The sequence below is a fragment of the Amphiprion ocellaris genome, chromosome 14, assembly GCF_022539595.1.
Source record: "Amphiprion ocellaris isolate individual 3 ecotype Okinawa chromosome 14, ASM2253959v1, whole genome shotgun sequence".
Classification (NCBI taxonomy): domain Eukaryota; kingdom Metazoa; phylum Chordata; class Actinopteri; family Pomacentridae; genus Amphiprion; species Amphiprion ocellaris.
The window spans coordinates 9,078,902-9,097,831 of record NC_072779.1 but is presented as its reverse complement, the minus strand read 5'-3'; the positions used below and the strand labels follow the sequence as shown (position 1 = coordinate 9,097,831).

General features: G+C 37.7%; 1 protein-coding gene and 1 long non-coding RNA gene across 2 annotated transcripts; one reads left to right on the top strand and one right to left on the bottom strand.

Moving 5' to 3' along the window:
* Nucleotides 1–5: 5 nt before the first annotated feature.
* On the bottom strand, nucleotides 6–13,681 carry slc13a2 (solute carrier family 13 member 2). The gene is made up of 12 exons (XM_023288778.3): nucleotides 13,344–13,681; nucleotides 10,185–10,313; nucleotides 9,259–9,395; nucleotides 7,221–7,477; nucleotides 6,959–7,136; nucleotides 6,723–6,845; nucleotides 5,257–5,466; nucleotides 4,637–4,740; nucleotides 4,357–4,472; nucleotides 3,891–4,052; nucleotides 3,659–3,796; nucleotides 6–2,140 (listed from the first exon to the last, which is right to left on the bottom strand). Exons 1-12 carry the CDS (start codon nucleotides 13,455–13,457, stop codon nucleotides 2,009–2,011), a joined length of 1,800 nt encoding a protein of 599 aa, XP_023144546.1. The 5' UTR covers nucleotides 13,458–13,681; the 3' UTR covers nucleotides 6–2,008.
* Nucleotides 13,682–18,167: 4,486 nt separating this feature from the next.
* Nucleotides 18,168–18,930, top strand: LOC129350533 (uncharacterized). The gene is made up of 2 exons (XR_008603969.1): nucleotides 18,168–18,317; nucleotides 18,402–18,930. It is a non-coding gene; the product is annotated as an uncharacterized LOC129350533 (long non-coding RNA).

The following is an 18,930-nucleotide window of genomic DNA, read 5'->3' as shown; positions in this document are numbered from 1 at the left end:
GACGCTTTGTTCACATGGTGATGTCTTTATTTTCAGAATACAAATGGCTCATATATCACATGTAATGTGGAGAACAAAAAAACACACATTACCCTGCTGGGATGTTCTGTCTCTGTCAGTTTATCACGTTCAGTCCTAATAAACATGATAGAAACTGACCTTCACTACAGTCGCTTCCCATTGGCAGCCTCTTATCTCGCAGTTATCCTTCAACCAACTGTTTCATCTGCACTCACGCTACACAATTTAAGTAACACCTTCCTGCTATTGATTTGAGCAATTTCAGTGTTTGATCTTCCTCTGTGTTAAAAGGCATTTTTCAATGTCCCCCTAATACCTGGAATGGATGTGCCAAAGGAGTGTTTTTTGTTTTGTTTTTTTTGCAGAAGCAAATTAGGTCAACATGAAGACTGGAAATGGAAAAACAGCGAGTTTATTTCGGCTGTAAAGTTCACTAATTAACCTGTTATATGTCATTTTTTTACATATGCAGAAGCAAGAAAATTACAAATTGTGGTTTGAGGGGAGTTTATTCTCAGCTACTTCCTGGCTGAGCGATGAAATATCAGCCAAGACATAAGCTGGTGCATAATATTTTCACATTTTTCGCAAACAAGCTGTATCATGATAACTAATTATATTTAAAGCTGTTGTTAGGTGGATTTTTGTGACTTCAAAGCTCCATTTCCAGTCTTTGGGTTGTAGTTTTATTGATTTATTGATTACAGCACGGAAAAAGTGTATTTTTAAAAAAATCTGTTATAGGTGTTCAGATGATCCCCTAAAGTCTGCCACCATAGTGTTTACAAATTAAAATAAGATATATAAACTTAATGCTTGTTCCTGATAATAACAGTGTCTAAAACACTGATTTAAAAAAAATTAAATATGCAACACAAAACAAATACTTGAAGTCCAATAAAAGGAAGACAGTAATAAGTTAAATTAACTGACACAATGAAATCACATCATTTACATTTTGGATGTAAACGCATCATCATTCCGAAGAATCATTTAGAATAATCACGTCATCTGTAAATGATAAATATATCGATGAGATGGCTACACATTCAGGGAAATGTGCACGAGGAAGTGACCTCAATTTTTTGCCTTAAACACATAATTTCCCTTTTGTTCTCTCACATTAATCACACGAGGAAGTTCTGAACAGTGACAAGGGAGAGTCTGTTTAGCAAGAAAGATAATAAACAGCTTATCTCAACTGCAGCTGTTAATCATAATCCTATTATTTTTGACCAAGGGTCATAGTAATATAGATTTGATGATAAAACAGCAGTTCATAGCATGTGTTGCTGTGTCTAAATGGTTATTTTACATAAAAAGTTTCAGACAGACTCCTGCATGCTGTCTAAAATGCAAAAACACATTTATTTGTTGCTAGACCTCGATCATTTTGTCTTAATTTACCATGAGGCAGTTCTGTCAGATGAAGGTCCACCACTAAAACACAAATGTTTTTTAAGTTAAACTATGTGCAGGAGTCACTTTAAAACAACACTTCATTACTCTCCTACTAAGGAGCATCTTTGTTTTGATTTGATTTTAAACCAGAATCATGCTTAACTCTATTTTCTTTATCACATTTACACCTTAATTTTCCTCCTCTTCTCCTCCTTTAACACTGAAAGCTTTTGCTACAGCTATTGAAACTCAAAAGGCTTCTCCTCCTTCCCTCAAAAGCCCTGAAAACTTTGTTTGCTACTTCAGCTTCTTACTTTGTGTGACGGAATCCCACAAGAAAAAACTGTTTCCTGTCAAAGTCAGAGAAGTTTGGGTGATTTCTGCATTGGCTTTGCTCTGAGCTTTTGTCACTGGTTTGTCGCGGTTTGTCAGTCAGATAAGTGTGATATCGTTTCCTTGATAATAATCAAATCCGATCAGACCACACTACACTGTCCTGATGAGGCAGAATATCTGAGGTTCTAAAATAAAAAGAAAAAAAATCCACCTCTCCTTCATTCATTCCTTCTCCTCATCTAGCTTGTCCTCAGGGTTTGCTGCTAGTACTGTTTGCCCACTCAGGGAACGTTCCCATCCCAAACATGGCGTATCCCCAGGTGTTGATGCCTAAATTAATGCACAGGATCCCAATGATGTTCAGCATAAAGCCAGCTTTGACCTGAAGGGACACAAAGTCACATTCTGATCAGCACAAAGTAGGAGCAAACAAACAAAAAAGCCACTGAAAAGTCTTCATTTTCAATACTGTGTTATGTTCTTATACTTGCTGTTGGCAGTAATATTAGCTATATGATATTTCTGCATCTAATAACATGCTACAGGAAAGTGCTAGAAACTTAAATCGGGATTGTTGTGCCTGTGGATTGTGTGCATGATGCTGATTTCTGTATTTTTTTCCAGCACCGTTAGACCTGTAGCAAACACTGTCACTAGTGCTGCTGGTTTTTATCATAAACTTGAGTTGATTAATCAGTTTAACCCTCCTGTTTTCCTCATTTACAGGCACCAAAAATTTTGTTTCCTTGTCTGAAAAAAATCCATAAATTCAGCAAAAACATCCCCTAAATTTCTGAAAATGTGCAAAACTTTCATGAAGAAAATTCCAATAATTCCTTAAAAGTTTCCCTTAAAAATTTTATTTAAAAAAATCCCCCAAATATGGCAAGAAAATTCTTATATTTTAAAAAAAATGAGGAAAATCTTCCCGAAAAATCCTAAAAATATCTAAAATGATTGCATATGTATCAGTAAAACTTCAAGTATTTTCTTTAAGAAAATCCACATGAAAATCAACCAAAATCCAGTGAATTTCACTGGATTTTGGTTGATTTTTTTGTCAATGTTCTTAAGAAACATTTTTAACATTTCTTTTTTCCCCCAAAAATTGTCGAAAATGTGGACATCAGAAGTTTCACTGTGAAAATATTTTTTTCCCCCACATTTTCAAACTTTAAAACGGGTCAATTTTGACCTGCAGGACGACACGAGGGTTAAACTAATTTGTCCACCCATCTGTTGTCTGCTACTTATGGATCAAGCTTATGCTAAACAAACAATAGTTGCAGTCTGTGTGGTCTTAAATTTAACTTGGATCCAGTGAGTGTGAATCCTTCCATCGATAATGTGATCACTTATGAATCATCATTTCAATAAATCCTTCATTGTTAAATGCACTTAAGCAACGGAATCTCTTAAACACAGGAGATTTAACTTAGGGCCTGTGTTTATCAAACTGCTGAATGACAAAATTCTGGGTTTAAATGAAGCACAAAGAGAAAATTATTATTGTTTGCTTCCAAACCAGAGATGAGCTCTACATGTTTCATGCTGATTGTACAATAGATCATTGGTTATAATGAATAAATCTGTGTGTGTAATTTAGAATAAGGTCTTGTTTGCAATTATCAACCATTTTAAACCTTTTTTTTCCCCCAGGCTTCAATTCACAAAAGATTCATTGAAATGTCACAGAATTCTTTAGTCTTCCATTTCAGAAGATTTTCCTGATGTTCCTTGAAGCTTAGCGATTTATATTGTAAATATATCACAGAATATTGTGTGAATGTCACATGTTAATTACATCTAGGTTTATTAACAGTTTCCTACAAATAAAAGGTTCCAGTGTAAAGAGGCAGATGTAGGTTAAGTCCTTGGGTCTGATGGGTAAGAATCTCACCATGTCTATGACTTTGAGGTTTCCAAAGGAGAAGGCGATGGCGTTGGGAGGCGTGGCCACCGGTAGCATGAAGGCAAGAGAGGCAGCGATGGTGCAGGGCAGCATCACATAAAGAGGGTGTATTTTAATGGCTGTGGCCTGAGAAAAGACACCAAACACAGTTATATACAGAGAGAAGATCTGCGTGTACACATGCTGTATTTATTCATGAGGACATTTGAGCTCAGTTTACCATTGAGGCCAGTATGGGCAGGAACAGGGTGGTGGTGGCCGTGTTGCTGGAGCACTCGGTGAACGTCGCGACGAGCAAGCAGAGCAGCAATGAGATGGCAAAGGGAGGGATTTTCTGCAGAGGTGCCAAGCGTTCTCCCAACCACGTGGACAAACCGGACGCCTGTAAACATAATAATAAGAAGGATAATATAGGGCTTGGTGGTGCAGCTAGAAGATCCCCGGTTCGTGTCTTCCCACCTCCCCAGGATCTTTCTGCATGGAGTTTGAATGTGTGGGTTTTGTCCAGATACGCCTCCCACAGTCCAAAACCATGCTCAGGTTAATTGGTAACTCTTAATTGAATGCGGATGTGATTTTTGGTGTCTATATGTAGCCCTCAATAAACTCAATAAATCTTTTCATCTTAGTACAGAAGAGAACACAAGGACCAAAGCAGGCAAAACATGGTGTATTTGGATGTTTACCTCGCTGCCGGCAGCCAGAGCGAAGCCTCCTCCCAGCAGCAGGATGATGTTCCAGGGCATTCGCTCGTGGACCACCTCCCAGTTCAGCAGAGCCGGAGGAGCCTTCACCGGCTTACCTGTGAGAGACCCACATGAAGTTTAAACATGAAACATTGATTAGTCTGAAAGAGCAGTGTCACGTCCACTGGGTAATCATCACCGAGAACTCCAGGAAGCTGTAATTCAGGTCACATAAACACCATTAAAGGCATTATATTGTTAGTGAGGTTGAATATCTCACCTTTCTCGTTGACACCGTAACCACCCCTAAACCGTGGCAGCTGGGATGGGATGACGAAGAAGAGCATCGACATGAAGATGGCGACCGTTCCGTCTGACACAAAGCTGGTGGACACAAGATAACGCTGTTGTTTAGAAAATGTTCCTGCCAGGTTTTCTGCTCTGGCTTTCTCTGTTTGATGCAAAACGTTTGTATTTATTGTGAGGAAGCAACTAAAGATTAAACTGGAGGACAAGGACTGAAAAGATTCCGCACACTTTCGGGCAAAGACACTACAGGGGTAGAAGAATAAGAGGTTCAGTACTTTCTCGGTCAACAACACGCAAACAGGAGTGAACAGTGCATTTGTTGGGGACTATATTCAGCTACGGATTTGTTTTTTGTGAACATGTGGTGGGATTAACCCAGAATAAACTACAATTCCCATGTCAGACCACTGATTTACAATAGTTACAACAGTTACAACACAAAAAGTTTTAAAGGAATCTTTATGAGCCTTTAATTACACAGGCAACATTCGGAGGGATTGATCATTGTCTTTTATGATTTGTTGACTTTTTAGAGCACTGTTCTTTGAAGTCGTGCAATAAAATAAAGAGAGAGGCAGCAAAAAGACTCACTCGCCGCCCTTATTGAAGAGCACCGTTGCCCAGCCGTCTATGAAGCCCGGCTCCCTGGTGAACCACAGCAGCACGAGCAGGACGAAGATGATGAGCACCGCCACTTCAGCAAACTTCATGGGACCCAACTTAGCGTACTCTTCCTTCATCACCGTGTACGCCTCCTTATCTCTGTCGGTCTTCACGCCACAGCCGAATGACTTCTTCAGGCTGAGGAGGACAGCACAAAGAACAAAGATGCTGCAGACCGGTCCACAAATAAAGGAAAGATTTTTAAGTGTAGCTTAAGTTCAATGAAGTTAAGTTAACCCTAACCCTCATGTTACTGTTTATCACACACAGTTACAGACGTAGACATTTTTGAAAACATGTTAGTTGAAGTTTGTAAAAACAGTCTTGCATTAAAACAGCAGAAAGCACAGCAACTTTGTGGCTACAGACAGATATGTTTTTAATAACAACAGGACAGACAGGACCAGATGTACTAGAAGTTTAAAGTTTGAAGACTGGCCTACTGCACTTCTAGTTTTTTCCTCTGCTTACACAGCAATCATTGCTTTAAATGAGTCATTCATGTCTTGTGCTATGGATGTTTTTAACTTATTATCGCTCATTGCTTCAGAAAGACAGAATTAAGAAATGCTGAAGTGAGTTTGATTTGATTTGAATTCACTGTTTTATCACAATAATCTTCCAAAATTTCCCTTGCATCCTAGGACTTCACATTAAAAACAAAAACACAACATATAAACCTCTTCACAAGTCGACTGGAGAACCCGAAGACACCATTCACACTGACACTGTAGCAAAGTGTCGATCACAAGGAAGCTCTGCCCTAAAACAAACCTTGCTTTATTGTCTATTTTACTCTAAATGGGACGGTCATTTGCAAAATGAACACCACGCTGTATTAAAGGAGACTTAACACTAGCAATTGAGATCATAAACTTATTAGGAAAGTGTTTACTGAGGTAGTAAATTAAGTGAGAAGCAGCATCACTCTCTTGGACTTTTATACTCTCGGACTTCTTTTTGCAGTCACTGTAGTCGCCCTCTGCTGGTGGTTAAAAAGAATGCAGGTTCGGCCACACTGGCTTCACTTTTCAGACCCAGAGACCAGCTTTTATATAGTCTTTGAACCAATTTCCTGGTGAACCATTCAAATTTTTAGTTTTGTGTGCAGGTGAGTAGAATTTAGTGTGTGCTAACAGCATCACAAAACCACACTTGAAAAACTCAGTAACAGTTGGTATGTCTACGGATCAGTCTGTACAGTCTGCAGACCTCACCATGGACAGTTTTTAGTCATTTTTAACCTCACATATTTGCATTGTTAAGTACCTCATAGTGTAAGTGGGTCATTCTTAATGTAAATATGATGCCTGTTGGGTATATGAAACACATTTAAGTCTTTACTGGTCACACAGTCCTCTACTGTTGACTATACTAAGCTGAGGTTTTCTTACTTGAAGCCCAGGAACATAAACTGAAGCCAGATCCAAGTGAGCACCAGCATCAGCAGCATGTTGGGAAAAGCAAAGGCAAACCAGCTTGCAAAGTTGATCACACCCCCGTTGCCAGGGTAGATTCTTCAGAGACAGAAACATTAGAGATAAGAGGAGGAGCACATCCAGGACAATCAGCTGAGAGACACCTGAAATATTAACCATTTTCTGTTGAGGTATGTTTCTTATGGCCTTACTCGTCCATTTGACCCTTGAGGATGAGGTTGGGTGTGGTGCCGGTGAGCGTCGCCGTCCCTCCGATGCTGGCAGAGTAACACACACTCAGACTCATCCCTTTGGTCAGGAGGTCGTACTTCGCCTCTGTTGCTCTTCTCCTGGCATCCTGCTGCATCTCTGGACTACACTGCAGTACATCTGGCGTAAAGATATTAAGAAACAATACGTTATTGGGAGGATTTCTTTCTGGATGCCCATATATCCAGCAGACACTTTACTTACAGACTCCGTCTACCGGCTGAAGCTCCATGTCTGGCCTTTTCTCATCTGTCATTTGTGGCTTAGTTTCTCTAATCTCGAGCTCAAATGCAGGGTTGTCCTGAGCTGCAGCCTGGAAGTCTCTTTCGTCTGCCTGGACCTCCGTGGCTCTCAGCTGCTGGAGAACAGCGTGGGCGATGGGCAGCATCATGGCAGTGGTGGCGGTGTTGCTGATCCACATGGACAAGAAGGCCGAGACGATCATGAAGCCCATCATTAACCTGTGAGAGAAGGTGAAGAAGATGATGGTGATCATGCAAAGATGTGTTCGAAGTTTTAACACTTTTAGTACCATAGAGTCATTGATTTTTTTTTTTTTGCAGGAGTTTTTAAAACTTTATGGTGAATTTATTTCTTTGTCCTTCCAGAGAACGCTGTTTGTTTTTCAGCAACAAAGTAAAGCAGCTGTAATAATGCAATCAAATGGTATTTATGGGCATTTCTGTTTAGTTTTGCTTTCAGAAATGTAACTCTTAAAAGCCCATTTAGAGCAGCCCTGAAGAAATCCTGCAAATGGACAATAAACGAGCAAATGAAGAAAACTTCCTAACAAATCTGACAATGCATGTGCATCATCTAGGGAAAAATAATCACAGAAAGGTGTTGTAAAAACAGAAAACACGAACAAATGAAGAAATACTGCACTAAATACAAAGGAAACAAGTTACAAGACCACCGTTTCCAGGTGATTTCACAGTGATGAAACCCTGAAACACACCACTTATTGTCAGTAATCCATTATCCAAATGTGGAGTTGGGATTTTGGATTATTCTGAGTTCATTAATTGAAAATGAATGGATGTCAATTCACATAAAAGTCTCAATCAGAAAAAAAAACTACTTAAGTGATTGAACCTCGTTCTAACTCATTTCAGTTGCAGCATTTCCATGTCGTTTATTTTCCTGTATCTTATCTTAATTTTCAGTTTATAGAGCTTTTAGGGTCACAGGACCTTGCACAAGATTCAATGACTAGTCAAGAGCTTTTGAACATTAGAGAGAGAGATAACACTAATAAGTGTAAACTAATGCAACACTGTATATATATTTCCTAAAGAAACACAAAGACAGGTTTAAATTATAAGAAGTACTGAATGGTAGATGTGTATAATGCATTTTACTGTAAATAAGTTAAAACAAACAACTCTGATGGCAGCCCTGTCCTCTAACAAATACTTTCCTATACAACTAAGCTGCATTCTTTGTTAATTTTTTTAAGATTATGCACTTTCCACTGATTTACATCTGGTTGTGATGTACCACAAATGCATTTCAATTCAATGTTGCTATTGTTAGCATGTCCATGTGGTGTTTTTATATATGGTGGAAGAATTTTATGACCAAAACAAGCAGCCAGTAACATGGCTGAGCATTTCCACCTTGAAACTACAGTGTACTGATGACAGTCTCAAAAACATGGATTCAGACGTCCAGGGTTTCATACGGAACAAAGCTACAGAACCAGTCCTGTTAGCTTACGGTATGGGGCTTTCTGCAACATTCTTCCTCTTCCAAATGGCTGAATTACTCCAATGTTACAACTTGTACAATCTTTACAGTGTTTGAGAGAGGTGAAGACTTTATAGAGCTTACATCTAAGTAATTTTAAGGCAGGAAGGGATTATTTTCACAGCACAAAACGTCTTAATATATAAGTTTGATAGGCAGGGATGATTTTTTTGGAGGTAAATAAATTACCATATAGACACTTTTAGAATATTGGTCCTAAATTGTAAGTCATCTCCAGTCTTCTATATGAAAATCCTCAGTCAGACTTGTGCCTCCACTTCCTTCTGTGGACTTTGAGGCTCTTTCAAAGTAAAAGAGTTCCCTACTATGTCACCGTCTTTTATTTCTGAGGGAAAAATACACAGCTTTCAAAACATAACACTGCATGACAATGCAGTTTAGTTGTATGGGAGTATCACTTTTGTGAATCAAGGTTGGTGATGGATGGAATATTGTCTAAGAAAACTAGTGGTCACTGTTGAGGTTCTCTTACAGGGCGGGACGAACACCAACCAGCAGCAAAACTCGGAGAGCGATGCGCTTGTGAAGGTTCCAGTGCTCCACGGCGATGGCCACCAGCAGGCCGCCTATGAACAGCATGTTGGAGTCCTTCAGATACTCAATACTGACCTGAAACAGATGACACAGATGATGATTTAAGCAGATGAATCAAAAACATAACTACATAGCTGTGGACCTGTTGTCCTGTGCAGATGTCCTTCATCATAACGTATGTTTTATGAGCAATAAAAGTCAAACACTGGGATCAGCAGATTCGTCCATGTCAGTAAAAACTTGTCTTTTAAAGTCCTGACTCAGAGTCAAATCATCAGTTTCATTGGGCTGTATTTCATCAATGAAAGTCAGCTTTCCATTCAGTAAAGTAATATTTTACTGTTTTTATCTGTCCGCTGGTGTCCTCAGCGGATCCTGATGTCCTTTTAAACTTTATTTTTATTTTTTATTTTTATTTTTTCTGTTAAGCCACTTTATCCTCATCTCTCACCCTTGTATATACTGTAAATATTATTACTATTATTCTATTATTATTTTATTCTTATCACTACGTCCACTGTTACATAAGCTGCTGTAACAATGTAAATTTCCCCTTGAGTGGGGAGAAATAAAGAACTTTATCTTTATCTTTATCTTTTTTTCACATTTAAGCGCAGTTTAACTTAAGCTGGTTACTTTTTCTTTTACACAGCCTTCTGTTTTTTCCATTATTGGAGATTTTTCTGCACACAACTGCCAACAATTTGAGAAAAGCTAAGACAATTTAGAAGAAAACCTTAGGAATAATAGATGTCCTAGTATTCAAAACATCTGAGAACCTAATATTCCTAAGCAGCTGCATTCCTCTACAGGTATCAGGTGCATATAAGCTGTTACATAATGAACACAGAAGTGTAACTGTACATCTCCAGCTTCCATGATGCCCATCATGGGGAAGAGGATGACGGGCAGCAGAGCAGTCACAGCCAGCGGCATACACTCTGTGCACCAGTACACAGCCATGAGGATGATTGCATAACCACATCTCGCCTCCTGTAAACACACAAAGAAAAGATGTAAAGTCTACAGTAAGTGCACATTGAATGCAAATGCAGATGTTTTCACTTCATTAGATTTTGCACAAACACACAGAAGCACAGAGAGACAGTAAAGCACAATCAGTACAATATTCCAGCTTTCGTGCCCTTTGTCTTATCTCCGTCCCCTCTTTAAAACACTGTAAGACTTTACACATGCAGATAGCAGCAACCCTTGATCATAAAGCAAACAGTTTGTCGCGGTGTCTTCTCTCAAGATAACTCTTTATCGTTCCACAGTAAAACCTGTTTAAACTGCCCGACGCAAAACTTTCCACTGTCATGAAAACTCACTGAATGCCTTTTAAACGAGCCTTTTAAATGAGCACACAGTTTGAAAGAAAGAAATAAGACAAAGGAATTAAAATAATTCAAATGTCTCAGTTATTGTAACACATTCATATGCATTATGTATAAATTACTAATTGCATGTACATGAGTTCATGCATTTTTTTGCTCTTACATTTACTTACTTTACAGCTATAATAAACTCATATATTTTGTAGAGTTCGGGTGACATCAAATGCATCATGTTCACTTACACGTATAGTTTGAGTCACATTCACTCTCCATTTTCATTTTGTTCTTTTTTTTCTCAGGAATTTTAGAATTAATTGTGGACTCTTTTGGAAAATATATTTAAAATAAACTTGAAAGAAGTAGTCTGACAGGAAAACACGTTTATTGGCTTTATTACTGAGAGTTAGACGAACAGATAGACACTGTTCTAAAGTCTGTATATATATAGTCGCAACAAAATCTGCCCAATTGGCTAATGATGAATTAATTATCAGTAGTAATATTAATAATAGTCTGCAGTCTTTATGTGTGCTTATTGGCTCTGTGTTGATCTACAAAGTCTTAACTGTGCAGCATTAAACTGATTTTGTTTCTTATTGGTCATAAAATAACAGAGTCGTTTAAAATACCGTTAGTTCAAAAGTGAAGGCTAAGGAGTGTAATCGGCAATGAAATAAGTTTTATAGTTGAAGGTTTTAAACATTATAGATTATATGGCTCACGGGGCTTTTAACAAGATTTTGTTTAGCGGTCGAGTTAAAAAGAAATTTAAAAAGTGTGCAGTCTGTCTGACTAATGCAGAAGATTATCATGTCTAAATAATAAACTCTGCAATGGTGCCATCAGCATTTTAAATCAGAATCTGAGATGTTTCACTGTGAAGAATGCATTAAAACTGGCATGAACTCAGAGGGAAACTTTTTGGATTTGACCTTGAAAGCAGCAATGACCCCCAGATTAAACAGACTTATGTAATGTGTTTATCTGTTTTGTTACTAGGGAGGTGTAATAATTAGTGTCTCATATTGTGCTAATTAAATGTCAGTGTTTGCATTTTATATCAACACACAATGCCTTGAATTTCTTCTTTCTAGTCAGAAGTCATTGTGTTCCAAAGAGCAGAGCCGGACATTTTAACCTTTTGTTCAATGAGCAAAAGTTTAGTCCAGATGTTTTCCTTTGTGGAGATGTTTGTTCTCATTCTTAGTTTGAAGGTTTGTGTTGCTTACTACAAACTGAGATACTTCACTGCACATAAATCCACTCACCCATATCAGTAAATATATTAAGACTCTCACATTCCTTTACAATATTTAGATTTTGTTTTTTTTTTTTACAAACAAGAAATGTGATCTTTTTCTGTTTTGTGATTTTAGGTCACAGTTAAATGACTTCCACTGAAAGCATTATGTGTTGGCTAACAATAAATTGTTTCCTCTAAACTGTAAAAAGTCTGATTGTGCACACAACCAGGAAGCCATCAGTGATGAAGCTGCAACAAACAATCATGTGTCAAAAATTCAAGGACCTTTCAGCTGAACTGCAGCCAGTGTTAATACAGAGCAGACGAAGTATGGAGACCAATTAAAACATGTAAATGGCAAAGTATCTATAATATGTAGTCACCATTTCTTTTCCCAGTGTGGAAAAATCAACTAGACTAAATTAATTAAAATAAATAACTAAATTCAACTTCAGTTGTTTTCATTTTTTCACAATTTATAGGACCATACTGACATCTGATAACATCTGGAAAACATGCTTTGAACGTTAGCATGAGAACGCTAGTTCCTTTGTGAGAATGTTTTACAGAAGATAATGTGTTAGCTATGGCATTCCTTAAATAAATAAACTAGAAGAACCTGTAGGTAATCCCACGCTGTGAGAACGCTACCTGCCAGTTAGGTTGCCACATCAGATTCTACTGATGTTAGAGCCTCAAAAGTTGGTGAAATGTTGACCACAGACTGTATTCTTAGAAGGAAGCATAGATCCATCCATATATATACACTGACAGGAACATTCTAGGACCTGTGTAGCATTCTTGTGTGAAAATATTGCACTTTATTCCATTTTCAAAAGGCTAAAAATGAAAGAATTGGCCTCTGCTCAAGCTAATCAATCATTTAGATCTTCTGGAAACTATTCTGTCTAAGTTCTTGCCAAATTTCATGGCTGCTGGAGTTTTCATTTTGGAGCTATTTGACCTTTTAAAGGGCTTCCAAGTTGAGACGTTCTGAAAAGGCCACCTGAATATTTACCAGAACTGAGTAGTTTTAGGTTCCAAATATCACATAAAAGACGTTCTTGTTCTCTCTACTTCTAGCCATGGTTGGAACGTTTCTACGGAGGAGCAGGATTTTATATTACTGAAAGAAATATGCAAAAATGTGACACTGTTTTGGGATTCAGAGGGTTAAAATAATCACATACCATCAAACATTACATCTTCAGTAGTGGTATTTAGATGATTTTTCCCAATGTAGCTGATGCATGCACAAACTTTCAAGATAATTTCTGACAATAACATTTCAGTCTATCCACAGTTTCAGAGTTTTCTTTTTTTTAAATTTGAATGTGAAATAACAGTTTGAATGACATACTGGTAGATTATTTGAACAGTTATTTAAACATTGTCAAATGTTCAAGATAAATATTAGCTTTAGCCCAGTTGACACACACTCACCGAGGAGCCAGAAAAATAGAGCGGCAGAGCAAGAAGTAGGAGCGGAGTGAGGAAGATGATGATGTAGTTTCTGTGGTACCAAACCCAGTTCAAACAGCTCATCACTTTAGCCATGATGCTCTCAGAAAAACCAACAAACAACCCTGAGTTGAAAAAGCTAATTCAGAGCAGTCAGCTGATCAAGATGAACAGATCTGGTGTGATGAAAAAATGAAAAAAAAAATAGAAAAATCAGCTACCAGCTGGGTTCAGAATGTTCTCCTCTAAGAGCCACTGAGGTAAAGAGGCTAAAATGAGCCACTTTCTATCTATATCAGTGGTTGTATATCAAACATTAACTCAACTCCAAAGACATCACGATCCTTGGCAGAAGAAGAGGAGGCTATTGGGAAACGGCGAGAGAGGACAGACAGGAGAATAATAGGCAGCTTTATTATATGAAGCTTCGTCAGGTTAAGCCAAAGGTCACGAGCAGAGAAACCAACAGAAAGTCACCAAAGCAAGATCTGCAAAAGCTGCACTGAAAGTACTGGACAGAAAGTGCAGCTCAGAGATGTCAGCATCAATTAGAGGAAGGTTTTGAGAGAAAAATGAAATATTCTTCCTCCAGCAATCTTGATCTAATGTTAGGAGTTTTACTACTAGAGTCTAAACTAACCGCCTAACATTCACCCACTTCTGTCTTTACTAAAAACAGAAACATCAGCTTGGAAGTATTTTGTTTGTTGGACTCTTTCAGTGAAAACAATGCGCAGTGATTTAGCAAGTATGTGCCCCTATAGATGACAGAAACCACAGTTTTATTGCTTCAGCTTCACCTCTTTGTCCCACAAGGAAATGAACATTCCCCTTCAGAAATCACTGCATATTAAAACTTTAATCTAAAATAAATACTGACTGCAGCTTCAAGTCTTTAAAGGTTGCACTGTACTGACTGAAAGTAGGAGTTTCTATGTTCCATTCATATATAATGTTATGTAAATCTGTTCTCACTGAACGCATCACTGCAGTAATTTTATGATCTTATACAACACACTGTCACTATTGTTTCATAAATTGCTTATTCCTGCACTCCACAATAAGATAAGTCGCTTCAATTAAGCCATAAAACACAGCCATATCAGAGCCGTGCACTCGCAACACATGGAAAAAGAATCACAGTCAATTTTTAAGCTTTTAGTTGCATAAAGTAAATAATCCATAAATCCAAATTAGTGCTTTATCTGTTAAGCGACTGGATTAAAATCACTGTATGAAGGTCGATAAATACGTTCAGAGAAAAGCTTTGCTCGTCTTTTCATTGAAAAAAAGGCTTCTTATTTCTTTAGTAACTGTTGAGGAAAGGTTTGTCTTGATTATGTGAGAAAATAATTAATAAATTATCCATAAGGGAGTGTCCCACGTTACCAATCTTTAAAACTCACCTTAAACAGTGGCTGAAAGTGAAGTAGTCTTGTGACTATTGACCTTTAACTTCTTTGTTCACACTTTGTAATGTCCTTTATTACTATTTTTTTTCTCTTGTCTTATGTTTTATTGTATGTTTCACTGTTATGTTTTCTTTGTGTAGTTTTTGCAACGTGCTTTTATTGTGATTTATTGTCCTATGTATCACTATGTCTTTTTCTGTTTTTTTTTTCTTTTTGCCTATAGGGACCACAGATGTAAATTAGCCTTGTTGCTATAATCCAGCATATTTACATCCATTGCTGTATAAATAGACGTTTATTAATGTGCACGGTCCCTACCAGATAAATAAAATAAATAAACTAGAACCTAAAAACTCGAGAAATTGCTACAAACTAACCAATTGACCTTAAAAAAAATGTATATTTTGATTTATCAAGCAGTGATTTATCTCAAAAGGCACACTTTTCTCAACAGCACATTTAGCAGTTTGCACAGTTTGTCTATTAAAGGTTTCAGTCATGAGATTCACACCAACTTCTGAAGATCCAAGAATGGTATTTCTTTACCTTTAGTCTTTTCATTGCACTCAGTATATATTGGCATAGCTCAGCATTGATAACCACAACTGACAGGGAAGTTGAGATGTTTTGAACATTTTACAGCAAAAGAGACACAAACCTCCAGTCACTTCACTGCAAGCTGATGATTTAGTGTTTTTTTGTTTTGTTTTTACTCTTCACATTAAATATTAATCCTGAGCCAAACACTGTCCTAGTACAGATTTTATGACTAAATGTGTTACTGAGAACCATCTATTGTGAAAAGCTCAAAGGTTTGGTCATCATTTGTTCTCTGAAAGTCGGCCTGTTTTCTCTCATCAGCAAATCAGCTGACTGGATCACTACCCAGATTAATATTTGACATGAAAAGGTTCTTGTGATAAAAAAAACTATATATGACAGACAGATATTCAGTCATGGAAAGAAGGTGGATATAAAAATCTTTATTTCTCAATAATCCATCACTCATTAAAGTTGAAACCAGGTTGCAGATAACTTTACAGATACATAAATACAGTAATGACATCATGTCCAGACAGTAAATATGAATTCAATAGAGTCCTGGAAGTGTTTTCAACAACAATAAAGCTGCTCTGTTACTGTTACACCACATTCTGTCAGACATGCTGATAAAATGAGTACATTAACCCAGATTAACCTTGAATCTTCTGCTGTGGATGGACAGGATATGTTCTAGAAGTCAAGGAAATATCTTTGATTATGATTTTTTTAAGGAACTGAAGACGTGAGTTTTGAAAGTGGCCAGAGTTTACCGCATTACCTACTTAAAAGATACATTTAACCAGGAAAAGTAAATAATTGTGCACTCCTCGGTGCAACTGTGAAGTCATGAGTGACTCAGCTGTGGCCAACAGTCATGTGACAAACATTTAGGGATTTTTCAGCTGAACTGCAGGCAGTGTAAACACAGAGCAGAGATGAAACCAGGCTTAATATCAACAGTATTTAGAGGCACTATTGTTTTACTTGTAACAGCTGTGTGTTCTTGGAAGAATGTTGTACATGTCAGCTCCAGGATTTTTCAATTTATGTTCAATAAATAATAATAATAAAAAACAATGTTCTTTTCTTTTGATTTATGACTTTATATTGCAGGAAAACATGAGCACACAGTGAATAAAAATGTGAAAGGAACAAAAAACACTCAACAACTGCTCAGAGCTCAGAGGATTAATCATAAATTGTTATACATAATAAAATATGGTCACTGCTTGGCGGATTATAACCAACTGTACATTTTACTTTCATGTACTGAGCAAAACTGACAACTAATCCTTTCAGGCTGAGAAAGTTTCTTAAATTTCTATATGGGTCATTCCAGAAATGGAGGACATTTGGGCCTCAATTTTTTTTAAAACAAACCTTCTCTTTTACAATTTTCTGCTCCATATTCACCAATAATAGGTAAAATACTGTCAAAGGCTTGACTGGCTCAGCTTACACATCAATGAACCATTTTTATTCCATGTTTTATTTGTTGTTTGCTAACCCTACTCTAATCACAGTAACAGGGTTGCTGATCCATGCTAATGTTAGCTTTTTCTCAGCAGTAGAAGCTAGATATTTAACTAGCTGTTACTGCTGACCAAGAGGACAAACTTATTGATGGAAAACAGAAAAGAAAAAAGTCAAAAGAATTTGTCTTATCCTGATAATATGAGGTAAAGTGAGACATTCAATCAAGGCTGACAATGCTATGAAAATATGAAAACTAGAAGACAGGACAAAGCTTTGCTCTACTCATTCTTTAGGGAAACTGTTGATGATGTTGACTGATGATGTTAATTCCAGAGTTTCATGTGATTCACTGTTTTCTCCTTCTACCAGCTATAAAGGTTATGCTAACAGTGTTGTTTTGGGACACACGTTCCATGCATAATAATCATCATCCAAAATATTATGTTGATTACAAAAAATAAATCCTACAATTACAAGAGACATCACTGAAATAAATAATACCAAAAAGAGGAGATTTAATTTTAATTTCCGCTGTTTAATTTGAGATTTTCAAAACATCCTTTTCTCCTAGTTTTTTTGGGGGGGGATTTTGTTTCAGGACAAGTAAATTTACACAACATTTTGTACATGGACTATTTGAAATTATTCCAGTTCTGGAATGACCCATGTGAAAAAACAAACTCAGTAACAATAACAGCTTCACAACAGTGAGGCAGACAAGAACAACCTTGGGTTCTGTGGATAAGAGACACTTTGAAACAGTCTCCTTATCCTTATCACCAGACCAAAGACAGATCCAAGAAACTCCGGCAGCAACAGACATGTCTGCTTCAGCCTGATCAAAACTGTAAATATGGTAGTAAATAACAGTGACACTGATGTCATTGAACCTGTTCTAAAAATGGTCAGCTGTGACTCTCCCAAATTTGATGAAAAAGAAACACATCACAGATTCATTGAGGTCTTAAAAAGCACCAGACGGTGTGTCACGTTTGGTAGCAGATTGAGTTTATGTGATAGATAAACTCTGCTGTACAAAAGTTGCATTCCTAATTGGCATTTTCTGTTATTTCAAATGTTTTCCCCCATTAATTCTTAACTAAACTTCATCTCATTGTAATATTAGTCAGAATCGTTAAATGTGATTTCAGTGATAATAAACTGGAGGCAGTTTCCTGTCAGAGCTGCTGCAGGATCCTGGAGTTAAACTACATCAGCAGAAAAAAAATCACCAAGCAGGCTTAAGCTTTGCTACTTAAATCTCAAAATAAATCAGTCTTTGCAGATTGTTCGACACACATTTCTGTCAGGCTGGCTGCTGCCAGGCCTAGGTAGTGATCTCCCCCTCCCTCTCATCTTCTTTCCTTTTAGGGCAGTCCAGCAGGGCAGGAGGAGCGACAGGTGTTCTCCATCTGCCACAATCAGCCAGCTCAGGAACAGGTGGAATGCAACCAATCAAGCTTCATCCATTCTGCAATATAACCAGACGCCTCCCATCTCTCAGTGCCGGATCATGATACAGCTCGTAATGGTTCACAGCCTGATTTACCAGCCATTCTGTTTGTTGCACTACAAACCTGTTAACCTCCGTTGTCCTCCTTTGTTCCAGTTCCGGACCCACCTGTTCCTGCCGTTAACACTGGACCCTGGTTATCACCTCAGAGAAAAGGAAACACTCACCTGTGCCGACTCCCTCCTCCTGGCGTCCTTCCCCACTCACCTGTCGCTGCTTCACGCCATCCAGCATCAGGCCCAAAGCCCGCTGCTCCAAACCCTGGCTGCCACCGCTGTGAACCACTTCTGAACATTCCTAGTATAATTCGTGAGTTTGTAGTCCTGTCATAGTTATAGCTCTCGTTAAGAGCACCGTTATTAGAGAAAACCTCATTCGTAGTTATTTTCCTTGAACCTCGTAGAAGTTGTTTAGTGTCTAGTTTAGTACTTCAGAGATTGCTTTTCTTGCCTAGCTGTTACCTACCACGCGTTAACATAATTATTTAGTCGAGTTACTGCACCTCCCGGCCACTAGTAGCCGCAGTAGATTCGGAGCCTATTGCTCTCTATTTCCGTTTCCTGTTGTAGTCCTAGTTTTTGTTTGTAGTCCTAAAACCTTGTAAATAAAAACTGTTGCGTTCAAA